The sequence below is a fragment of the Tachysurus fulvidraco genome, chromosome 1 (genome assembly GCF_022655615.1).
Source record: "Tachysurus fulvidraco isolate hzauxx_2018 chromosome 1, HZAU_PFXX_2.0, whole genome shotgun sequence".
In the NCBI taxonomy this organism is placed as follows: domain Eukaryota; kingdom Metazoa; phylum Chordata; class Actinopteri; order Siluriformes; family Bagridae; genus Tachysurus; species Tachysurus fulvidraco.
In genome coordinates this window covers 29545834-29572397 of record NC_062518.1, presented here as the reverse complement: position 1 = coordinate 29572397, position 26564 = coordinate 29545834, and the positions used below count along the sequence as shown (strand labels likewise).

The 26564-nt window shown below is 38.5% G+C and overlaps 1 protein-coding gene across 2 annotated transcripts in view; it reads left to right on the top strand.

Annotated features, from left to right (window-relative positions):
* Window positions 1–26564, top strand: part of mllt3 (MLLT3 super elongation complex subunit) — a 49042-nt gene that overhangs the window by 12035 nt on the left and 10443 nt on the right. The window contains exons 3-7 of one of the 2 annotated variants that reach the window (XM_027169153.2): window positions 11873–11955; window positions 12055–12198; window positions 13401–13439; window positions 13601–13729; window positions 15404–15994. In XM_027169153.2, the coding sequence (XP_027024954.2) occupies window positions 11873–11955; window positions 12055–12198; window positions 13401–13439; window positions 13601–13729; window positions 15404–15994 (986 nt within the window). Of the gene's footprint in view, window positions 1–11872; window positions 11956–12054; window positions 12199–13400; window positions 13440–13582; window positions 13730–15403; window positions 15995–26564 lie in introns of both variants that reach the window. The other variant, XM_027169152.2, reaches the window with a different exon arrangement.

Below are 26564 nucleotides of genomic sequence, written 5' to 3'. Positions count from 1 at the left end.
TATTGATGCCTAAATACAATCAGCAGAATCAAAAAACTAAAATTAAGTTCTGTCAGAACTACACCATGATCGCATGACTACAGTGTCTGTTTCTGTCAGTCGTTACGTATTAAACACGTTACCCGATGAATCTCCACTGTGCTCTTTTTGTGGACGGATCTGAATGGTTTTGATCTGGAATAGTTTGCCTTTAGTAGCTGAGTTTTGCTGTTTGGTGTGATGACAATGTTTAATTTCCCAGACAACCTTCTGTTGTCCCGTCTGTAATCACTTATTAGCAATCGCTTTTTTTAAGACATGTAAGACTTAAAAAATTAGTCATATTTTGAGTCATAGAATAAAATATCCTGAGCTTTTGTGTTCTTAAACGCAAAACCTGTTTCAGACATTTAATCAAAAACCCATTGATTTGAAGCGCAAAAAGCTAAACTAATTTCCGGGTTTTTCTGACTTGCAGCATTCTATTTAGGCAACTTTTTAAAATTTTTGAATCTTTTCATTTTTTTCCCTTGTGCAGCCTTTGTATTGTATTTTATGAATGAATCCAAATGTGTCTGTCTTTAATTACTGTAAAGCACATTTGAATGTCGTTAGGGCTTACTACTTTTCAATTATACAAAACCTTTTGTCCTAAAGGAGGTTTTTTGTACGTAAACAGCTGTATGTGGGAGATTGCTTTATTTTTGTAGTTTCTTTTATATTCCATTTGGGAATGTACAGAGGTAAGAAGCCACAATGAGACACGAATGTAGAAATCGTCAGCGGTCAATTGAAGCGGTTGAAGCAAACGTGTATGAAATGACGTATGACGATGTTTTGAGGTTACTTTCACTGAACAAACCTGATCTGGATGTGTTATGTCGGTTAATTGTTATTGTGAAACAGCAGTGGTGGTACAGCTTGTTGCATTTTAGCTAACTGGGTTTGTTGATATCATTACTGGGCTAGTAAGTGCTTAACAGTGGCATTTCCTCACTTCCCTTCCTCTCGGCAAGTCTTCTCCGTGCTCTTGCATAAAATTTGTGCGGAATGGATTCCATCCAACTTTTAATCATTTAAAAGGGAGGGAGAAAAAAAAAAGTTTTGGACATTTAATGCTCGCTAAACACGCCACATAAGGTGACATTGAGAGCAGGCTGTAGTGCCTCACAGAGCTGCGCTTTAAGATCGCCTCTGATGAGTGGTTGATGACAAGCACTGCAGCTTGGTGAAGAAAGAAAAACACACACGAAAAAAAGTCTTATTTCAGAACCCAGTCCCCCCTAGTCATATGGCAATATGCTAAAAACAGTACTACACCGGAAATTAAATCATGCGAACCAGTCAGAGGCACCGGCTGGCATTAATGGAATTTTAATGAGAAGCATCATGAAATCTTATCCAGGCACTGATCACTTTAGTATGGTGCCAATTAAAGGATGTGAGTGCCCTGCTTTGGGTCTTGTAAATCTTTCCCAGTTGATGCCTATAGGGCATCTGGAAATGTGGAAGAATTCATGGTGTGCTACCTCCCTGGTCAGCGGTCAATTGCTGAGCGTTGAATCTAATAGAAAAGACGAAAGGGAGTTCAGTCAGGGCCATATTTATATGTTTGTTTGTTTGTTTGTTTGTTTGTTTGTTTACTTGTCTTCTATTGCTTTCGTTCTCTTTTTTTCTTATCTTTTAGGTACCTGTTTTTTAATATGTAATGTTTAAGTAAACACTGTTAAAACAGCAAGTTGTATGTATGAATTTAAAGGCCTGTGGCTAATGATTATATTTACATCTACTTTCTGCTATTCTATGCTAGCTAATATTAGGTAGCTAAGAGGAGGCTAAAGTCAAATCACAGGGCTTGCAACCGAATGCTGCGAAGATCCAAAATGTTGACGTATGTTTGTATACTTATCTACAAACAAGGCTGTACATAAAACAGAATTTTATTTTGGCTAAACATAAAATGGAAGCTAATCATATTTCTGGTTATAGGGTTGGTTGCAATGCAACTGCATGACTCACTAGTTACAGCAGCTGCTGCTGAGGGTTCGGGCAAGATTGCTGTGCACCATTTGTTTTTGTTTTTTTGTGTGATTGTGGTCAAAGGCGTTAAGATGACCAACTGACACCTAGCTGTGAAAATGTCCCAAAGTATTTGCAAGGGGAAAAAAATAGTAGTAATGAGAAGCTGAAGTTACGACGTACGTATTGATATCAGATATCCATATATGTTGATTTAGAGTATATTTAAGGTAGTTGCTGCATTCTTTGCTTGTTCATGTTTCTTTATTTCTTTAATACAATAATTTGTTTTTAGTCGCAGTTAAAGTTAATACAAAGGAGTTAAGAAGTGTTCCCCTTGTACTTGGCAATATGTGACATTGTCGTGTTTTTTTTTTGTTTGTTTTTTTTTTTTTTTCTATTCCAGTCATGGTGCTACATATTTAGTGTGAATTGGCATATGACTGTTTTCTCATTACCTGCTCCAGACAAGTTATTAGCCTTACTGCCTGGTCCCACAACCCTGCTACTACTTGGGACAAATGGCTTTGTGTCTCAGTTTGGTCTTAAGACAAACCTTATTGGAACTCTGACTCTCTGCACTGTTTGTAGAGCTGTGCTGAGAAGAGCCTCATCATGTTCTGTTTAAATTTCAACCCCGGATGTTTCCATTGACCCACAGTGCCTCTGTGCTGTTGAGCTGGATTTGAAAACAAACTAGTGTTGAAGCCAGCAGTGCTCCAGGTACACGTTCTCGCCCCAGGCTGACATTTGAAGATGTGCAGTTGGGAAGCCGAAATCTTATCCGTTTTCAATATTGTGGTTGGAAACACTGAGCAACAAATGCTGTAATACTCCAAGATCTGGGATTTATTTACACAGCACTGATATATTTGTAGGCTGGCATCTTTATGATTATTTATTTATTTTGTTTTGGGCTCCAAAGAGGATAATGCTCTGAGGTACTGTGTGTTTTCCTGGAAAACGGAGGTATACACCCCTCATGACCACATTGTCCCTGGTGAGAAAGTGCCTCATTTCAGCTACCATGGTTTCCCCTGTTTGAGGTGTCAGTTTACACCACTCGTGAGCAGACTCGCCGCTCCCACATGCCTGGTTCCATGGCGTCAACTCCGTATGTGAAGAGTTTTACCCTCTGGGAATTGCAGCTTAACTTGAGCAAGCATTATATTTTTATTTGGATGGTTTTTCTTCACATCGTTCTGTAGTCCACCGTAAAATATAGGTTATATAGGTTTAAGGGCACAGACTGTTGGAAAAGTTCTTTACACACAAATATGGTCAAAGTTCTGACACTTTTTTTTGCAATGTTATGAATTGATTTTCGTAACATAAAGCAGTGCCCAAAATATCCTATAAAGACATTTCGGTGGTAGAATAAATGCAAAGATATGTCCAATACAGTTAAATGCTTTTCATTAAATATGTAAAATCTTTATACACATACATTATATATAATGTGTATATGTCTATATATATATATATATATATGTATATGTATATGTGTATGTGTGTGTGTGTATATATATATGTTTGGAACAACCTACCAGCTCAAGTTCCTTCAAAAACAAGTTCCTTCAAAAACGGTTTGCAAGTGTACCTAGAAGTTCCTTCAAAAACGGTTTGCAAGTGTACCTAGAAGAATTGCTGCTGTTTTGAAGGCAAAGGGTGGCCACACCAAATATTTATTTGATTTAGATTTCTCTTTTGTTCATTCAATGCATTTTGTTCATTTATGAAAATAAATGTTTAACACTTCCATTTTTGAAAGCATTCTTTGTTTACAGCATTTTTAACACCTGCCTAAAACTTTTGCACAGTACCATACATTATATATATATATACACATACATACATACATACATATATATATATATGTATGGTACTGTGCAAAAGTTTTAGGCAGGTGTTAAAAATGCTGTAAACAAAGAATGCTTTCAAAAATGGAAGTGTTAAACATTTATTTTCATCAATGAACAAAAGAGAAATCTAAATCAAATAAATATTTGGTGTGGCCACCCTTTGCCTTCAAAACAGCAGCAATTCTTCTAGGTACACTTGCAAACCGTTTTTGAAGGAACTCGGCTGGTAGGTTGTTCCAAACATCTTGGAGAACTAACCACAGATCTTCTGTGGATGTAGGCTTTCTCACATCCTCCTGTCTCTTCATGTAATCCCAGACACACTCGATGATGTCGAGATCAGGGCTCTGTGGGGGCCGTGCCATCACTTCATGCTGTTTTGATGGCAAAAAGTAGTAACACCAAATATATATGTATATAAGGACACTTGTCTTTTAAGATAAACAGTTATGAATGATCATCGAAAAACCCCTGTTTATGGATTTAGCTTACTGAAATTTGCATTTTTCACTGTTGGATGTGAGCAGTAGCCACTATACCATAGCACTGATTTAGCTGCCTTAAGAGCCTTGCACCTCACTGAGGTCTATGGAAATGTTCAGCTCTAAAAGCAGTGCCTTATCTACTGATATTTCTATTCTTTGTAATTTACTTTGAACCAGTGTAGTGTGACTAAAAATAATGGCTTGAAAAGTACTGTATGGATGTCTGGTCTGTATGGGGCAATACCTGCAAGCTGTCTAAAGCACCGGAGGCCAGGTACATACTTATTTCAGTACATCTAAAATGTTTTTTTTTTTTTTTTTTTAAATAACATACTAAAACTACACACTAAATCTGTGCTGAATATACACTGTTACTGTGTTTACTGCAGCTGGGCAATGCTATACATATTGATATTGTGATAAATTATGTCTCAATGCACTTTTCTGAGATATTACAAGTATCTACTGTTTTGTTTTTATGGAATTTATTTTTCCATTCTGTGTTAATATTTAATGACAACCAAAATAATTTATCATAGAATTCCGATTTTCTTTCTTTCTTTATTTGTTTGTTTGTTTGTTTTCCCCACAATACTGTTTTGCTGGCTTTGTTGTCAGACTAGTGAACTGTCTGTCTGTCTGTCTGTCTGTCTAGGTCTGTCTGTCTAGGTCTGTCTGCCTAGATTTGTCTGTCTGTCTAGGTTTGTCTGTCGGTCTGTCTGTCTGTCTGTCTGTCTAGGTTTGTCTGTCTGGCTGTCTGTCTGTCTAGGTTTGTCTGTCTGGCTGTCTGTCTGTCTAGGTCTGTCTGTCTGTCTGTCTAGGTCTGTCTGTCTGTCTAGATTTGTCTGTCTGTCTGTCTGTCTAGGTCGGTCTGTCTGTCTAGGTCGGTCTGTCTAGGTTTGTCTGTCTGTCTGTCTAGGTCTGTCTGTCTAGGTCTGTCTGCCTAGATTTGTCTGTCTGTCTAGGTTTGTCTGTCTGTCTAGGTTTGTCTGTCGGTCTGTCTGTCTGTCTGTCTGTCTGTCTAGGTTTGTCTGTCTGGCTGTCTGTCTGTCTAGGTTTGTCTGGCTGTCTGTCTAGGTTTGTCTGTCTGTCTGTCTGTCTGTCTAGGTCGGTCTGTCTGTCTAGATTTGTCTGTCTGTCTAGGTCGGTCTGTCTGTCTAGGTCGGTCTGTCTGTCTAGGTCGGTCTGTCTGTCTAGGTCTGTCTGTCTAGGTCTGTCTGCCTAGATTTGTCTGTCTGTCTAGGTTTGTCTGTCTGTCTAGGTTTGTCTGTCTGTCTGTCTGTCTGTCTGTCTAGGTTTGTCTGTCTGGCTGTCTGTCTGTCTAGGTTTGTCTGTCTGTCTGTCTGTCTGTCTGTCTAGGTCTGTCTGTCTGTCTAGGTCTGTCTGTCTGTCTAGATTTGTCTGTCTGTCTAGGTTTGTCTGTCTGTCTGTCTGTCTGTCTAGGTCGGTCTGTCTGTCTAGGTCGGTCTGTCTGTCTAGGTCGGTCTGTCTGTCTAGGTCGGTCTGTCTGTCTAGGTCGGTCTGTCTAGGTTTGTCTGTCTGTCTGTCTAGGTCTGTCTGTCTAGGTTTGTCTGTCTGTTTGTCTGTCTGTCTGTCTGTCTAGGTTTGTCTGTCTGTCTGTCTGTCTAGGTTTGTCTGTCTGTCTAGGTTTGTCTGTCAGTTTAGATCTGTATGTCTGTCTCTTTGTAATAATAATAGTATTAAAATAACATGATCTGTGCTTTGGAACCAAAAAGTTAAGGCAGTTGAGGTGGTTTAGTGTGACAGTCACCAGCAAAGATGGATAAGTTAAGCAGAACAAAGGCTCTTTATGTGGTTGGTATAAGCACTGAGAGCACAGGGGCTGGTCATACTGCAGTGGACACACAGGAATACTTGCACTCAGGAGTGCTGCTATATTGTACATAGCTCTGTTCAATTGCAGAAGAGCGAACAAATCAACACTCGCACTAGTTCATTTTCCTGGCTTTGGATTTGATGGAGTTGGATTATATGACAAATCAGAGGACTGTCACAGAACAATAGAACAGTGATTTGATCCATCTTTGTTTGGTTCTGTATGTCCTACTGCACTTCAAATAATCCAACAGACAGCATTTTCAGTGGTGAAAGAGAAGGTTTCTTTATAAATGGAAGACAATAATGTAACATTTTTATTTCATCCTTATCAGTGTGAACATGAGCACAGGTTTACTAGCCACATTAAAGTTTCATGTGATGTGGCTGATGTTGCAGCGTCAACAGAAAGAGCACACCTGAGTCTTGAGAGGATTTTTGCTGGCTTTGTCTCTTTTAGTCTGTTGCCTTATTGTCCTTACTGGTAGTTCTGCTACAGCTACTATGTTGTAGGCTGAACATTGGCTCTTTTGTCCCGAGGAGCTTCTGTGTATATATATGAAGAATATTTTGGATCCTGGAAAATTCAACACTAAATTATTTAGGAACAAATTTCTGAGAGTATAAATTGCATTAGAATTAGTGCCTTCATGTGGCATGTGTACTGTGGCGAGGCTTTCCCTTTAGACCAAGGAACAGCAGCATTGGTCACCATTATGGCTGGGAAAAGAGGTGGGATCCTTCCCCATGTTCAAACCTGGGTCCAATTATGGATTGTTTTTCCCTCGTTATGCTAATGGTTTATTATTTCAGACTATTCCCGCTCAAGGATTCTTTGTATTCACTCCATGCACCAGCACCTTCTTTCTGAGAGTGGACCACTTCAGCTAGTTGCTAACTTCCACCACACAGTTCAGCAAGATTTAGAAATCTGTCGCGATACATGAGCGTGAAGTTAACCCGAGGCTTTGTAGATAATTTGCCAAATCAACCTGGTTGAATATGTGATTAAAATATGAACACAGTGTATGCTTGCTAATGGTCAGCCACCTTATGTTACTTAATGTGCAAAAACCTTTCACTCAAATGCCACGAGCCAAACTTTTGTTTATTGGATTTTAAATCTAAATAAGTTTCTAGCTAACTAGCTAAAGTAGGTCTGCACACACAATACTAATGGTAGACATGTTCTTACATGATATCGACCTAGAATAATGTATTTCAGTGAGGGAACATAAGAAATGTATCCCCTTTAAAAAAAAAGTCACAGTTCATGTTGGTTTTGGATTTTCAAAAACTGTAACGTGAAACCTCACATGGGAAAATTTGTAAAACTTCTGTTGCATTAATTTTTACTTAGAATAAACTGTGCTTCCCATTTTTAGAAGGGATATTGCTAGTTTGGGGAGTGAAGGAACTTCCTCAGTGAAACAGCAGGTGACTTAAAACCAAAGAGTCCAGTCTTCATTCCTTCCTGTTGTTAACAAGTTCCATATCACTGTGCAGCATTAGATAGTCTAGAAATATCATTTAGCCACAGCTGATCATCTGGTCCAAATATTTGTTTTTGGCACAGGTTTTTCGCCGGATGCTTTTCCTGACTTATCCAGGTTTGGGACTGGCACTGAGAGTTGACCCATCAGTGTCTGGGTTAGTTCCCTGCCTGGGAATCGAACACGGGATGTACTGTAGCAATGAGAGCACAGGATCATTCCGCTACACCACGAGGGGACTGAATTTCGTTAAAACTATACTGAAATATTAGTTACTATAACTTTGTTAAAACTATCCTGAATCCAGAAACGACACTGGTGCTCATGCTCACAAGTTACTCACATAACTGCTTACACAACTGCACTTGATTTTGTTTATATTATTTATATTACATTACATTACACTTAATATACTGTTCTAGGATTAAAATGATTTACAGTATAATCACACTCTTTGGTGTCTCCCAGAATAGGATGTGTTTTCTTTTGAATCTGGTTCCTCTCAAGGTCTCGGGGAGTTTTTCCTTGCCACAGTTGTGTTTGGCTTAATCATTAGAGATAATATCTTTTTATTAACTTATTATATTACTTTATATTAAATCTGCTTTGTGACTATGTCCATTGTCCAAAAAATAACATTGAAACATTTCTAATTCAGTTTGTCCTTTAAGATTTTTTGACTTATTTGGTAAAAGTACTGGAAGATTTGTGAACCCAAAGAAAGAAGGCTTTACAGCATGTATCAAATCGATTTCAGTACTGAAGATTGTTTTGTGTGTGTGTGGGGGTGGGGGGGTGTTTTTTTGGATATATCTCATTGTGGAGTCTTTGCTTCAGTTATAAGATGGTAATCGGACACTAAATGGAGAGTCGATTTCACTTCCTTTAGCCCAGATTGTTGCTAAGCCTGGCCATTTAGTAAGAAGTGTAATCTGAAACGGTGTTGGATTTTTGTGTATATTAACTGCTCTTCACAGAGGACAGAAAAGCTGATAGAATCTAATAGTGTATTTTAACAGTTTAGCTGTGCAATGATCTAAATGTCAAATAGATCAGGTCTTTTTTTTTTCTTCTTTTCTTCTTCTTCTTCTTCCTTTTTTTCCCCTGTGGTTTTGTCTCAGGATTTTCCGGCTTTGCCTCATTACGACCCAGTCTTGAAGAAAGGGCAAATGCTTTCTGACTGACATTGTGCTGTGATTGGCATTGTGTGTGTGTGTGTGTGTGTGTGTGTGTGTGTGTGTGTGTGTGTGTGTGTGTGTGTGTGTGTGTGTGTGTGTGTGTGTGTGTGTGTGTGTGTGTGTGTGTGTGTGTGTTCAAGAGCACGTACTGTAATAGAAGGCAGGGGTTCTTTTTGGCTCTTTCCATTAAGGAAAAAAGGCAAAGCGCTCTCCACTCTGGCTCGGTGTAGTTGCTGGCCAATTTCCTGTTCCAGGTCAATGAGTGTATTGTACACTTTGCTTGTCCAGACTCCCACTTCCAAATGTAAAGTGACCTTTTCAACTCAAGCAGACGTTTCACAGCCACAATAATAATCTGATCATTTTCCAGCTTACATGTGTGATTCTCTTCTTTTCCTTCTTAGACCTCATACATTTTTATGCTTGACTTTAACATGTACACCAAGTGCTTGGAAAATATTGTTTCTTCTGTTGAGTTTGTTAGGTCTCTTTTTGCTGGGTTTGAAGCTAAAACAACCTCAAAGCAAAAATCTTGACAATAGAATTACTATAAATAAAAAAATCAGACTTTTTTTTTCTTCTTTTTTTTTCAGTGTAGAGGTTTTTACAATTAAATAATTGAGAGTTGGCACCATTTTTTGTGCTTTCTTTTTCTTTTTCATTTTACTTTTCTATATTTTGAACTGAAACCTACTCTGGTCTATGAACCTTTCTCAAAAACACTAAAGATAAACCCAAACGATACAATTCCACTTTATGGCCTATACACAACAGTGGCTTTATCAGAGAAAATAAACACAGTGCAGTGAATAGGCCCGTTTAACTGTTTATAATTGAACCTGACCCAGTCATGCAATTAATTGCAACCCATAATATTTGTGCAGCAGTGCAGTGTCTGGGCGACGTGACCCCAGGACTGGGGTCATGAGCTGTCTGGTCAGGAGAGACGAGTCTCTGCTTGTCGAGGTCGAGTCTTGATTTCAGTGTAATTTGAGAGTGAGTATTTCTGTGGCTCAGGGTTTGGAAATGGCTTCAAGGTCTAGATTCTTACTCGTCCTAATTAGTCCCCTTTTTGTAATTGAAATGTTAGCTGCATTGTAAGGACTTTTAAACGAATCCACGTTCGGTTGGTTTGTGTTTATGCTGTGCATGCTGTGACTGGGATCCTCACTGTGTAGAGCTGTAGTGTTGTTTTTGTTTTTTTGTTATCCCGCTTGAATTAAACCTTGTGTCACATGTGATTATTGTTGACGAAGCTCAATAATATCGTAAGCCCCGAACACACACGGATATAATTTACCTACGCTACAGTTAGAGGAAATCATTCTTTTGTACCGTTTGTCATTAGGGAAGAAATTTTGGTAGACTTTTAGAAAGACGGTTTCTGTTTAAAGCTAATTTGTCTCCAGATGTCCTCGGCTCTCAGTGAGCATGGAGCATGGTGACTAATTGCTCGTACCGTTGTAAGTCCCTGTGGGACACCGAGAGCAAGACAAACAAGTGTCTCGTGGGTCTGTCTTCTCAAATTCATAATTGGGACCATCACACATTTCCGTGAGTGTGTGTACTTAGATGTGTATATATGTATGATGAAGCAAGGTTAGAGTGTGAATGAGTCAGATGTGCGATTCCATCTGTTTTTACAAGCTAAAACATAAAAGATTTAAAACCACTTATAGGTGAGACAGAATGTAATCCAAGCATAGCATTATACTATACCATACATACTCCAGTTCACAGCAGAGTCAATCTGTAATACATTTTTAAATTGAAAATGCGAAAAGATTTGATTCTATGCAGGTCAAAGGCAGCATGAAATTACGGTATTGCATTTCCTAACTTTATATCCCCAGTACAGTTACTACAGTACAGCTGTGAGACCGGGCCGAGATTCTCGCTTTATTAACCTCACGTCAGGGCAAATAAATAATACACACTGATCTGCTCTGGTTCTTGGGCTGACTGCACTATGATACAGCACACAGATGCTGTGCCAGAACTGAGATATTGATTTATTGTCATAGTTTTTTTTTTCTTCTATGTATAGACCTTTCACAAAATGCTCTTTGGCAAAGCACTACATGTGTCGGATTGCTGGACCGCACTGTGGCACTAATAATGAATTCCATCTTAAGCTCTGCATTGAAAGTTTGATTTTAAGTAAAGATGACTATTTAATCATATCATGCAATACTAGCCATTTATCCAGGGCATGTTGGTTTATTTAGTCTTCGGTATATTTGAAATGTGGTGTCTCTCTACCAATTTTGGGCAGAACTGGGGCAGTCGCACTCAAGATTCAGGTGCAGTTTGGTCGTAGCGAGAACACGATTTAACCCAGATACGACCCAATTGCCGAAAGTTTCCAAGGAGTTTCCAAAGACTTTCTGATTACGTTTCCAGCTCCATTCCTTCCCACACGACCCTTAGCAAAGGTTTTATTGTTTTTCTGGTTCCCTTAAATTTATGAACTGTCGAAACGGATCAGGCCAAATACAAAACTTGCCAAAAGTATGAATTTTGCTCTGAATCAATCTAGCAAGCAAGCTAATAACTAAAAAAGTCTGCTTGCTTTAACCGTCCCAAAAAGGTTTAATATGTACAGCTTCAGGACAAAAATGAAGTTTCCCAAATTTTGGTTCAACACTTTTTAATTCTTTCTAGATGAATGTTTCTGGAATAGTTTGTTACAACTTTCACATTTCCAGTATCAAACATCTTGTCAGAACACAAAAAGCTAATGTAGCAATATATCAAGCGAATGCCTGATCAAGTGCACTGAAATCTGCATTTCCTATAGACCTTTTAAAACAAAAAAAAAAGAACACAAAATTCATCAAAGGCCACTTCAGGTAACATCTTACAAACCAATACTGCAAATAAAAGTAGTTTTGTCAGATTTGACTTTTAACCTAAGGACGTCTGAGCCTAATAAGTGATCTGAACTTGTGATAAATGTCCAGGACTGATCACTAAATGTTTGTTTTTGTCCCCCCCACCCCTCACCCTATTTGCCACAGTGTGCAAGGATCCACCGTATAAAGTGGAAGAGTCTGGATACGCCGGCTTTATCCTGCCTATCGAAGTGTACTTCCGAAATAAGGTACGTATTTATAAAACTGAAGCTTGTTTAAAAAATTCCCTTTCCTCAGAGTTTCATATAAACGTGCTGAACGCGAGCCTACGCTTTCCTGTTCGCCAGGAGGAGCCGAAAAAAGTGCGCTTCGACTACGATCTGTTCCTGCACTTGGAGGGTCATCCCCCTGTCAATCATCTGCGCTGTGAGAAGCTCACCTTTAACAACCCGACAGAGGAGTTCCGCAGGAAGCTGCTAAAGGCCGGAGGGGTAAATGCACATACACGCCTGCTTGGTGTATTCCTTTGTGTCATTCCTGCCACTGAATTTCATGGGACGAAAACTGAAACTAAACAGAGCTGAGAAGGAATAAGGCTCATGAAGGCAGATGTTCTCTTTATTGCTCCAGGTTAACATTTTTACTTAGATCCACTAGGGTAAAAATGATCATTGAAGTTAGGTAAATATACTGGAATAAACCTCTAGTGGTTTAGGGTACTAAATTGTTATTTAGGATGTAAACAATAACCGCTCTAAAAATAGCAGCATTGAAATTCTGTCCTTGAACATGCTGGAAGCCTCACTCACTCTTCTGTTTTTATCCGTTTTAATCTTTTTTTTAATCTCCGTTTTATCGCAGAACCGCCTGTTTCTCATTTTAAGTTTTCCGAATCCGGGCTCTCTCCCAGCTTTACAGTATGTTGATGTGGGTGGTGTCTTTATTGAAAGCTGTGGGCATGAACACACACACACACAAAAATGCACACACTAATCCCCACAGCAAGGTGCGGGTGTAGTGCTGCTCCACAAAGCTGTATGATTCTGCAAAGCTCGACAATAAACCCCACTGTCAGTGAGTTGGTCTTAATGGAATTACTGTTCTTAGTCAAGATGAGTTACTTTTGTAGGATGAATAAAAGTGGGCCAGTGCCAACCTGAACCATCCATTACTAAAAGACACAAAAACTGTACTTGGTACCATGCCAGAGGACGCCTGTCCGTGTGTCCGTGTGTGTGTGTTTTGTGTTTTCCATGATTTATTCATGAAAACTTAACCTGATGATCGAATCACATCAAACATGAGCCATTCATCTAAAATTCTCCTTATCTAAGGATATTATTCTGCTGCTACGCGCTTGTCGGCTTTGTTTTACTCCAGGGATCAGACTTTTTGTGGATGAGGATGTGACCTAATTTCCCTCAGTACTACTTTACAAACAGGGTGGTGTAGCATGAATCAGTGCTGTTGATTGACAACGAGCCTTTATCCAGGAAGTCGTTTAATTAAGAAAGACCTGTTAGGATGTGTAATATCAGTCTACCTCAACAGGGACTTGAGGTCATCTGGGAAGGATTTTGTCCTTCATCATATAAGACATATTAGTAAAGTACATCGTCATTTGTCAAGGATGTGTTTGTTTTTTTAATCTCCCTTACAGGCTTGTCTAATTGTTTGCTTTCTATTTTGATAGCAACGAGATCCTCACAAAAGAAGTTCAGAAGACTCTAAAGTAAGGATTTGATTATTATTATTATTAATAATAATCATTATCAAATTAAGTTGTCGTGTTCAAATACTTAATCAACAACCACAAAACCATTGTATCAGTTCTTCATTGCTTTATTCATCAGAGTTCCTCACGTAATTTAGTAGGTTTCTTGTTATCCTCAGGTCATGGTCATGCAGGAAGGCTCGACGTCTCTGTTCGGTCAGCACCTTAAGCTGCCCACTTTACCCAGCAGCTCACTGACACTCAACTTCTCTGATGGCAAAAAGAACAAATCCTTTCCAGGAGCAAAGGTTAGTATAAATATCCAATTTATTCCCTCACGGCTTGTACAGTAAACCGAAAGAGCTGACACTCACCAAAAAAAAACACTAAATCTCTCACCCAAAGAATTTTTATCTCTTCAAAGAACTTTTCTTAATCTTCCATATTTGGCAAGTTCAAATATGTTCAGGGCATTTAGCTGAGATTTCAAGAGACGTTAAACATGGGCTTGAGTCAGGCATTTCTTGGCTGGGAAAAAGGCAAGTGCTTACATTATGATGACGTAAACTAAGCAGCAGGGTGTCCCGTTTCAGGAGGCATTTTGAATTAACTGTGAAATACTTATAGACCTCAGACATTTTCATTTTTTCTCTTTTTTCTTCAGTCTGTCTGAAAGAACCATTTAAGAAATGGTTCAGGCTTTTTTTTATTTTTTTATGTAAGGCTTCACCTCAGTTATTAGTTTCCAGCAGTGTTGCACAGGGAGCTTAGAAGTTAAAACCCTTTTTTTCATGTATTGAGTGAAGCACATTATTCTTTACGCTAGTAAATCGTGCAGGACCAGGCACCTACATATTTCTTCAGTTAGGTTTTATTTTTAGTCTCCAGTGTCATATCACTTACTGTGATCCAGCTTGAAGCGCTGCATGCAAGCAGAGGTTACGGGACTCCCCTACCGCACATGGAAACGGTTCCAAAACTAAACAGGCCCTCGCACGTGATGGATTACTGACAGATCAAGGGTCACTGGTAGCCCGGCTGCTGCACAACTACATCAGCTTTCTTAGCAAATGGGCAAAAGACGGTCCATGTTCTGGAATCTTCTCCCTGTGCTCTGTTTAATTTGGTGTTTTGGTCGTGTGCTTGTGTGTAGAATCTTTGCGTATGTGCACAAACACAACCCCTTTAAGGTTTAGAAAAATGTAACAGTTGAAAATAAGTCATCCATCATACTTCAGGTTGCTGCCAGTAGCATGTTCTATCTTATATTTTAGAGTGTATTTCAATACTATTCAAATTTAGTCTAATTAAATCAGACTTCACTTTAATAATAAGAAGCAAGGCTTCTCTGTTTAATTTGGTTTCAGCTACTGGTGTGGCTCCAGCCTTGTAAAACGTATATAAATGAACACTCTAAGCTTTCCGTCAGGTCGAATTGTATTCTTTGGCTCACCATGAAGAAACCTCTTTGTGTTCAACGATCCGAGGGTCAACAACAGATAGAGAAAATAAAAAGCTTTAGAGGTAGTTTAGGCAGGTCATAACACCACCTCTGTCTAGACTTCCTAATGGCTTTACAACACGAGTGAAATATTGACAGGGGCTACCACGCCTGACCTTGGGACAGAGCGACCCAGTCATTAGGCAAGGAAGTGGCTTAAAGCCTCCGTGTCTAGGTTATAACTGCGGGCTTCAACTTCCACCTCTCCTGTAGCTCTCCTGTCTCTCTCTCTCTCATATATATATATATATATATATATATATATACTCCAAAATAAGACAGGATGTAAATAATGTAAATTTTTCTTTTTTGAGTTCTGTTGAAAGCATTAACTCACTATATATGCTTCTCTGACATTCTCTCAGACACGTACACAAAAACGCCATTTTTCTACTCTAACTGAATTAGTTTCTTTTAACTGGCTGCTCTGCTTATCTGTCTGGTTTCACTTAAACCTTAATCTTTTGTATTTTGTCTGCAGGACGGGTCCAAAAGCAGTAGTGCCCTCACAATCACCACCACCAATAACAGCATCAGCAGCAGCTCACTCAAGCTCCACAAGCCATCCAAGGAGCACAAGGACAAGCCTTCCAAAGACTCAAAAGAGTCCAAAAGTGCCTTCAGAGACTTCAGCAGGGATTCAGGCAAAGTCTCCAAAGACTCCTTGAAGAAACCCAAAGAGAACCAGCCCCTGCGTGATGAGCAACCCATTCCTAAGATGGGATTCAAAGAGCCCAAGGCCATTTCTAAGGAACACCGGGCAACTGAGGTTAGCTTCTCGAGCTTGGGCCAAAATAAACGAAGACCCTCGATGGACGACGAAGCCCACATTACCAAAAAACGGAAAGGAAGTTTTTCAGACTCATCACAGAAACTCCAGTCCAGTTCCAGCTTGGTTCAGCTTCACCACTCGGATAAAAAGGCTCTAAAGGAAAAATCGCAGGTCAGGCATGCCAAGTTAAGGGATAATGAGCTGTCTGAGAGAAGAAAAGTGTCTACTTTGCCTCCTTTTCAGGATGTGGTGGACCCAAATGACTCTGATATGGACGACAACATTTCTGCTAAATACGACGTAAGTGCATTGTAGTGTTTGTGCTTGAGGTTTTTTTTTTTTCCTGATGTTTAGTTATTTATTCTGCTGATTTTTGCTATAGGTATAACTCTGCCATGAGTTCTTATCTTATGACCCCCTGGCATTGTCTGCTAAACATAGCTGCTCGTTTTGTTTGGAGTTTTGAACATTTTTAGAGTTAGGGTAAATATTTGAAATGTGTGTGTGTGTGTGTGTGTGTGTGTGTGTGTGTGTGTGTGTGTGTGTGTGTGTGTGTGTGTGTGGATACCTGATTGCTAGGATATCGTGTTTACAGACAGTTTTCCCAGAGCATGCGGGAACTGTGTAATGACCAAACGAACAGGTCATGACGAGCAATAAGAGAATTCCAGTAACACAGGTCTGGTCAGTCAAGAGGGCTAATAAACTCGCTGGGAGTCCTCACCCTGAGGCCTTGTTGTTCTGGGTGGGTTTAAGGGAATCAGTGCCGGATGTTAGATGCCAGACAGATGGTGTCAAAATACAAATTTTTACTTCGTAGTTACTACAATACTGTTACTGCAACCATACCCATACTGCAGATGGAAAATTCAGATATTTAAGCTATAATTTGTCAGTTTTAACTGTAATTCATATCATTTATTAATATATTTAATACTATTAGTACTTTGAATTCTGTTCCAGACCAAAGAAATTCTGAAATTATTCTTAGTTAACGTGGCTGTGCTTTAAAAGGTCTCAGTTCATTGGATGTGTCCTTGTCAGACGACACGGTGTGGAGTCAAATGAAAATCTTTAATAATGAAGCATAAATAAATTCATAAATTCGAGAAACACTATCAAATTTGTAGCTGTGCACTACACTGTTTTCACTAGCTATTTCTAATGCCATCATAAACCAGATTCACTTCTCAGACACCTGTTTACAAAAAAAAGCGATACGATAAATGAAGTAAAAATTGAAGGTATTCATTCGACACTTTCTTGTATATGATCGGAAATGGTGGATATATTTGTGCTCTGCCTTTGGTGCCTGATAGCCATGCAGTCTTCACTGTGTTTGGATATTTGTGTTGACTGTAGCAAGCACGTGCCAAGAAAGGAAATGTGTAGTAAACCCTGTTTACAGCTCTTCACTGAAAATAACTATTAAAATATGATGGCAGTAAAACACAGTGGCACAGAGTCATTTGATGATATTAATGAGCTCTTTTATAATGGGCCTTTTTTTTCTTGCACGGGTTGAATTACTCTTGTTTGACATTAATATGGACACATGATTCTGTCACAATCAATTTTGTGATAAATACTTCCCTTCCATAACGATACATAAAAAACGTGTCCATGTTGCTGCAGGGAAAAAGATGACGTGGTACAGTTGAAGCTGAATGTTTACATACAAGACATTCAATTTTTTCCAACACAATTCATCCTCACATACAAGCCGTGTAACGTCCAGTTAGGGCATCTACTTTATTCCCACAAGTGGCCGTTTCAAATGAATCGCTAAGAGAGATTTTCTTCAGCTTTTCTTTACTATATCAGCTTTTGGGTGACAGTTTACAGGCACTTTGTTAGTATTTAGATGCCATTTTCTTTGAGTCAAACTCTTGCAGTAACCACCTACAAGCTTCTGAGAAGCTTCTCACTTCCTTGCTCGGACATGCTTTTCAGTTTGGGATTCATGGGGAATTTTGGGGAATGGTTGTAATGGTTGCTCTAACTCTTTTTACTTTAGCTTTAAACAATATTGTTATAACTTGTTATAACTTATTGTTATAACTATAAGATGTGCTTAGGATCATTGTCCTGATCCCAGATACAAATAAGTATTAACTTTCTATCTGTTGTCTTGCCTGCTTTCTGACATAAGGTGTTGCTTTGTTGTTTCTAGATCATCTTTCTTGCTCAAGATACTATCTATTTTCTGAGTTTTCAGTGCACCAGTCCCTTTTAGAGCAAAACACCTCCATAGCATGATGCTAGCACCTCCATGCTTCACAGCTGGGACAATGTTTGTTTTAAGAGCCTTTTAAGGGACTTCAAGTTAACTGGCAAAGTACTGATTCATAAAAACTACTGTTTATTTCCAAAAGACAAGCTATTTGTCCTGGTAATCACATGTATTAGTCATTTTTAGGCATGTCTTGGAGTAGAATCCTCTTCCTTTTGAGGTCTATGGTGGATGTACATACTCTGATAACTGATGCCTCCAACTCCTTATTACTCCTTTTCTTGTTGTTGTTTTTAGACCTAAGTTCTTTGTACCATGGGTCTTAATTTGTCCCTCCTTCCTAAAGGTCACAGTGCCTGTAAAATATTCATATTCTACTTGTTGTGTTTTTTCTTTCCCTTTTGTATTTTGACACATTGACATTTTATGTACTAGCGTCCAATCCACTCCCAATGAAGACGGACCACTGGGACAGAAATTTTCATAACGTTTGCTCTGGTACACAATGTGGTGGTTGAACATCCCAATCCAAGGTTGTTTCCCCACTTCACTACTATAACAGCTTCTATTATTCTGTTAAGGCTTTCCACTTGCTTTTGGAAATTTAGCTCTGGGAAGATCTCCAATCAGGCACAAGGGCATTAGGAAGTGAGGAAGGGCATTTGATAGGTGGAAAAAGACTACACACAGTCAGCATTCTAGTTCATCCTAGAGGTATTCAATGGGTCAGGGCTTTATGCTGGACAAAGTTCTTCCACAAAAATTATTGTGTGCTTCGAAATGTGTGGCAGCAGTTTGGGGTTTGGTGTCCACATACATTTGGCCATGTACAGTAGTGTAGTTCTAGACTCCTGAAGAAAACATTTTTAAGCAAAGCATTAGATTTACATTTGCAGCATTTAGCAGACACCCTTATCCAGCGTGACTTACATTTTATCTCATTGTTATACAACTGAGCAATTGAGGGATAAGGGCCTTGGTCAGGGGCTCAGCAGTGACAGCTTGGTGGACATAGGAATCGAACTCACAACCTTCCGATTGGTAGCCCAACACCTTAACCACTAGGCTACCACATACCCTCATTAGATGATGTATGTATAAATAAGAGCATGAACAGACATATGTTTTGCATATTTTATTGACCAACACTAGAATTTACAGTCTCTAAAATTAGACTAGGAAGTTTCTAGGAAAAGGGAACAGCTGACAGAAACTATTAGTGTATGTACTATTATGTAATACCATTTACAATACTGATTATACTAAGGTTTTTTATAATGAATGTATTATCTTTTCTTTTGTTTAATCACATTTTATTGAATACCAGCTGCTGCAATAAGGAACAGGATTAGCCAAGTGGGATGATGTGGTTTTTTATTTTCCTGCTTCTGTTTAAAAGCTACTAGCCAGATAGCTATACTGTATTCACAGAGATATGAGGGAGACATTTGATGAAGTTGCTGGACCTGAAAAGGTTTATAAGGTCCCGTTTTCCCCTGAACATTATTTTAACCCTCTTCATTGTAACGGTCATAAAGGTATTTAATGGCAATGTCATTAATATGTAGAGATTCTGTGATGGTAGTTTATTTATTACGTTATTAAATAACCAATTTCATTTTGCTGATTAGGAAAGCAATAATGATTTGAATTCTCATGTTTCTTTTTCCCCCTAAAATTAATTTGATTACCATTTACTCCACCACTTAACCAACCCCCCTTATTTTTTTTTTTTTTTTACACGTGTGTGATTTAAAGACGCATTTCAAACCTCGGTCATGCTAGTCACTGTAGAAACTGGAGAGCATTTTACACCAACTACCTTCAGATGGTCATGCCAGAGAGGCGTGGATTGTATGAAACAGTTGAGCAGTAGCTGTTTCATTTTATTGTTTTTGAGCTCAAGTGGGATAAATAAATTGAGGCTGTGGGGCTTGTGTTTGAGCAGATTTTGAGCTGTAACGCATCTTTCTGATTAGCTTAACTTTGTGGACGCTTAATTAAGCATGCTGTGAGGCACTCGCTCTGAAAGCTACGGTCTTATAGTGGTCTGTGGTGCTGTGCTCTAGTGTGTAAGATGATGTAGAATCTCTAATGAATATTAAACACAATCACAATGCACTTTATAAGCAATAAATTTGTCTTGACAGTATTTTGTATCACAATACCAGAGACAAGAGAAATTCTGTCTCATGTCTAGTTTAAGCATTTGTCATTTTTTTCTGCTTTTTTTCTTCTTCTTTGTAAATAGGTCTTCAGTTTTTGTTTCAGTCATTCAGCAGTTCAGAGAGCTAGGCCATTTGATTCCAGAGAAAAAGAGCCTTAATGCATGACGTCCTGTACGGATGTAGTGTTAAGTCAAACTATGCTAGAGGCACCAAAAGAATGCGATACATAGCAGGGTTCGGTTAGGGACTTCAAGTTAACTGGCAAAGTACTGATTCATAAAAAAAACATTGTTGGGGACATTGTTGGGCGTTAATAGCGTTAATAACATTTTCGGCAGCAAATCAACTTGCGTTTATTCCACAGTCACAGATCTCTCTCCAGACAGCTTGTCTAGTTGACATACAGAATACAGAATTTCTAAATCTATACTGACTGACAAAGGACTACAGTATCTGCATCCTAAAGTATCTGAGTAATTCTCCAGTGTAGGAAGTTGGATTAGTAAGCCACTAGAGCTGCCATACAAGTGCCATATCCTCACACCTTGTTTAAGAATGAGGTTCTCAAAGGGAGGCCTGTTTTATTAGCCTTAAAGCAAGTGGTGAGATGAAATTTATGGTTTTATGGCACCTATGGAGCACAGAGGGAGGGTGCAATGAATAGCTAAGGTTCTTTAATCCCGCTCCTTAAAAACGAGTGAAAGGGAGAAAGACATGGCTGTGTTTATGACGATTAACAAAGCCCAGGTGTCTCTGTCCATATTGCCATGTCTGTGGGTCTGGAAGCCTGGATCCTTATCTATGCATGTACCAACTTAACTCTGTAAGTGTCTGACTGCTGTGGGGGTCAAATCCTCAGAAAAGATAAGGATTTTTTCCTTATCCTAGTGTTGGTTAAAATTGTCAAAAATTAGATTGCACTAAATAGTGACTAGCAGAGAAACTAGAACAAATTCCTCGTATGTGAAAACATGCTTGGCAATAAAGATCTTTCTGATTCTGAAATACAGTAGTTATTTAACCATCAAAGGACAAGACCAGACAAACCTGTTGCTTTATGAATGGAAATATAGCTGGTGTAGGGACTAAAAAATAACACAACATTATTATTGGTCAAAAGGTGTGGGCTTGCAGTTTATAGTACAACTAACTTGCTTTGCAATTAAACTAATAAATAATAAATAACAAATGAATAACACTTGCCTTTGGTGCCTATAACACTTGTTTTATTTATTTATTTTTTGATCTTTTCCCCCCTTAAAGAACGTGGATCTTATTGTCATGGAAATTAGGTCAACACTTTTTTGTTTCTGCATAGGGAAAATGTATCTGTCACTGCCTAAGAAAGTTGAGGCTTTATCTTGCTTAACTGTCTAGATTAGATGCGTCTTTCTAAATGTAACAGCTGGTCTAAATATCATGAATTCCCCCTTTTCTGTTCACTTCATGCAAATGAATGGACCTTACCGTTTTGCTGTATATCAATTATTGGCTCATGATGCCAGACATTTTTTCACCCTTTGACACTACAGGTTTCTTACCCTGCTCTTTAAATTTATTCTGTGTTAAGCGCCCAGTCGTTGGCCTGACTGCTGTGTCAGATCCTCAGATGGATGGTGATTAGAGGCTGATTTTGTGTGTGTGGTGGTGGTGGTGGTGGTGGTGGTGGGGGCGGCTTTAACCGTACCCTTAAATCTGTTTATGACGTTCCTATATAGGGGCTCTTTGGTGGCTGAGAAGTGAATGGGACAAAGGCCCTGCACCAGTCCAGTCATCAGTTTTAAAGCAATTTCAGATTTATGGCACCACAGTTGAGGCGATGCTCGTAAAGCCCCAGCACAGCTGCATGGTTCTGGTTGTCTGTGCAGTGTGATGGTTATTGAACCTTTTGTTCACAGTTTCTCTAGCTTGCCTGTTGTCAGCTGGTGTGAAGTAAGCTGACGCCACCATGTTCTTTTGGATTAGAACTGTTACTTCCAAAGTTGGCTGGGAAAGGGCCATTTTACTGGAAAATGTTGGGCAGTTACTGAATTTGTTCATGGTTATTATTCATGGTCGAACTTTGATTGCACTAGATTTTTGGTACAAATCAAAAATTTACCATAATACTATAGTGTATTTCTATTCATCAGGTTAATCCATGGATCAAAACAAGTTGTTGTAGTATGTGGCCTAGTGAAAAGTGTCGAGGCGTGTTGTTTTCAATCAGCAGTCACTAAAGGGGCTCAGCTGAATGTGTGTGTGTGTGTGTGTGTGTGTGTGTGTGTGTGTGTGTGTGTGTGTGTGTGTGTGTGTGTGTGTGTGTGTGTGAACAAAAAATAGGTAATTTTGCCTATATTGATATCTGAACAGCTAGAACAAAATACAGTTGCATTCCTGGTGCTTTGTAAGTGGTAATTTTCAAGTTGCAATACATAATTTGCCACCTTGTTATGTACATGCTAAGTGGAAATTTAAAAAAAAATAAAAAACCCAAAACGGACGCCTACACAAAGGCTGTCTTTTAAGTGTTCTTTCAGAGCACGTACAGCTCATAAAAAGCTACATTAGGTGTTGTTTTATAGTTACAGGCTTGATACTTTTCTGCTATAATGAACTTACATTTACGTTTATGTTATTTGGCACATGCCCTTAACCAGAGAGACTTACATTTTATCTAATTTCATACAATTGAGCAGTTGAGGGTTAACGTCCTTGCTCAGGGGCCAGCATTGGGAACTGGGTGGAACTGGGATTCAAACTTGTATCCTTTTGCTCAGTAGTCCAAAACTTTAACCAATAGGCTAACACATCCTCCCTGAAATTGCTGTACAGTGGACAATAGTGAGTAACTATCCAGGTAATCATAGTAAGAGTTATAGTTTTAATCAAGTACTGTGTCTGTATATTAAGTGAGCTATAGGAAATACTGCTATAAACTAATCTACAGATAGGAGTCCTTTCATTCACCGTGTTTGCCGCCATGTTGATTTGACATCATACCGTAATCAGAGAAGGAGCTTATAGATGAGAAGAATACTCCAGGTTTACTGTTAAAATTATAATGAATTCAGAAACTACAATGATGCTTATAATTTTACTAAATACCTGCAATAATAAATTGCTAAAAATCTCATGATTACACAAATGCAATCATAGAAGGGAATTGAGTTATAATTGTTCTGTTTGGTGTCACCTAGATGAGGATGTGTTCCCTTTTGAATCTGGTTGCTTTCAAGATTTGTTCCTCATAATTTTTTTGTTTTTGTAATTTTTATTTTTATTTCTTTTTATTTTTTGGGCACTGTTGTCTCTGGCTTAATCATTAGGGATCATTTTAAATTTGTCAATTTCACACTGATTTTTTTCCTGTTCCTATAAAGCTGCTTTGTGACCATGTGCATTTTTAAAAGCACTATACAAATCAAACTGTATTTAATTGACTAGTGGTTTTGGATGGTGTTTTTTTTGGGGGGGGGGGGGGGTGGATTTACAAGTTGTAGGCAGAGGAAAACTCATACTCTCATAAAACTGCAGTCACATTATTACCAGTATTTAAAAAAAAAGGTACGGTAAGGTGATTTGAACACATAACCAAAGGAATGAAGCGCAACAGCTCTTTAGCAAATAGGTTCAATTTATTTAGATCTTCACTGGTTCGGGACTTCATTTCTGTGGCTCACATGAGGCCACGGGGTATGCTTCTTTTGATGGAAGTTGCTTTTTTCATTAGCTGTAAAAAAGTAATGTAGCATTTTATAGTTCGGTGACTGCTTAGCCGTTACTCAAGCTTGGGTGACGGCTAGGCGTGAATCATGGGGTAGAGTCGTATCAGCTTGAGTTCTTGTATGCCCTAGCTTCTGTTCTCAACCAGATGATGCTGGTACTTCAAGATTTTCCAGAGTTTCCACATGAGTAATGGTGTTGGTTATAGTGGTGGAGGGGTGTGGGGCTGCGCTTTTACTAGTGTCTAGATTGGGGCCGTTGGTCTCGAGGGCTCAGTGATTTACAGTCTGGTGCTCTGACCATGCGTTTGATGTCAGTGAGGTTTCTAGACAGACAAACAGGCAGTAAAATGCAAAGAGGTGGTAAGAGAGAAAGGAAGGGTGGGGGGGATAACAAAGAGAAAGATAGTAAAGATACTTCAAAGAACTGCTTTGCTGTCCCTCCAGCTCTGCAAGGGGTATAAACGTGTCTTTACCACCCTGCTTGCTTTGAGTAGTGCCACTTTCAATCCCCCCCCTCAACCCATTCAAATCTTTTTGGATTTAGTGTGAATCATGAGCCAGAACCACTACTAGAGGCGATGAAAGCTCAGGTTTAGTGTTGTTTTGGGATTTCAGCCTTTTAAAGAGTTCAGTGTTCATGTTGTAATCTTTTCTTCCAGAGGAAAATGTAGTTTACTAGAGGTTTGTTTTTAGATGACTGGGGAAATCCCTCTGAATTGTGGCAAGATTTTTGCTTTATGGAGCTGTGAGTGGGGCCATAAGCTCTTAAGAAAACTCCCTCAAGGGCTCTTTGGATAGCGAAATAGACCCCATTCATTTTTTTTGTTCAGGTAGGGGACCCCTTGATTTGTTGTAGGCTTCTATGTGAAACCTTCAGTTGTCCCCTTAAGAGGAATAACCATCCAATCTAGGCTTGTCTGATACTGATTTTTGTTTAAATTCTCTGTTTAAAAAAAAAAGTTGCAATAAATGAAGCAATAACCTAAAAAGATAAGAAAACATTTGTTTCACTAATTTTATTTATATATATATGGAGCAATTTATATATTTATATATATAAACAAAACGGTCATTCATAATGACATTAGACAATCTGTAAAAGGATTAATTTAAAAAAAAATTATATAGTCTATATATATAGTCTGAACATCAGAATTAACTAGAGAAGAGCTTATTTAATCACATTCTCATTATAAGTGCCTTTAACACCATTATGTTTGTAGTGTTAGAGGAGAGTGAAATATTTTTTGGCAAATTTTGACTTTTCCACAAAGAAAAGTTTTTTTTTGGACCATTTTCTGCTATATTTATCTGATGATATATTTAATAAATATATTAAACTTGTACGAACTATGTACTAATGTCTAATGTTGACTCAGTCAAACATTAACAAATGCATTTTATTTCCAAGGAATGAATTATTAACATAAACAGAAAGGAACGAAGAGGGAGGGGAGGGGAGGAGGGGAGGGGAGGCAGGGCTTCAGGTGGTATCTGTTTCATGACTATTTGATCATTTCAAAACACCTGTGCAGATTTTAGATTTATGTAGATTGGCTCATCTACTGTTTTATTTGAGGAGAAAAACGTCTCAAATGTTAGTTTATGGAGCTCCTAGACAAATTCATATGAAGTTTGGAAGGTCTGGAAATGTAATGCAATATAAAATACACTGAGTAAATGACAATGTAATCGTCTGTACTGATATTGCATCATCCAAACTCAATGTGCTCCGTCATTTGGGGGTTAATCCATCACAAAGGATTGTGCAATATTCAAGATATTTCTGTCTCTTGTGGCTCCATTCCAGTTGTGGTTCTTAAAATACTGCTATACTCAGCGCATAGTGTCAATTTATATGAATGGATGGGGCCATGGACGGCTTTATCATCACCACGTATACGTTACATCAGAATGTGAATTGTTAAGCGCTATACAAATAAATTTGAATTCCACTGTCTCAAAACAACTTTATAGAAGTATAGAAATGGAAAAGGAAAAAAAAAGAAGTAAATATATATAATAATAAGAAAAAATAAGAGTAAAAATAAATCAATGAAAACAATTATTTAAAGTTTAATATGAATTTAAAAAATATTTATATGTCTATCCCTATTCCTAATAAGCAAGCCGGAGGTGGCGGCGGCAAGGAAAAACTCCCTGAGATATTATGAGGAAGAAACCTTTAGAGGAACCAGGCTCAGAAGGGAACCCATCCTCATTTGGGTGACACTGGACAGTAAATAATGTCAATGTAAATAATGTATTTTCTATAAGAGTTTATAATAATGCAACCGAGAGCTCCTGAGGAACTAATGGGTCAGCTCAAACTGAGTTGACCATGGATCAAACTGTTGGGCCCCTGAGCAAGGCCCTTAACCCTCTATTGCTCAGTTGTATCAAAAAAGAGATAGTTTAAGTCGCTTTGGATAAGGGTGTATGCCAAGTGCTGTAAATGTAAAATGGACCCAGCACTAATTCCTTCCTTTCAAAGTCTTCAAATGATTGCTGATAAAAACCAGACCATTCAGCTGACTGACGCAACATTGGTTCTAAGTTGTGCTGCACGATTAATCATATCGCAATCGCGATATCAAGCCTGTGCGATTATATGACGCAAAATGCTGCGATTTCATGAAATAAAAACAAATTATAAATAAATGCATGTGTGGACATGACAACCCATTCTCTCTGAAAGCTGTTTGCCTATTTCATACACTATACCGCTATCTGCTAATAAAAAAAACAAGACCAGTGAGTTT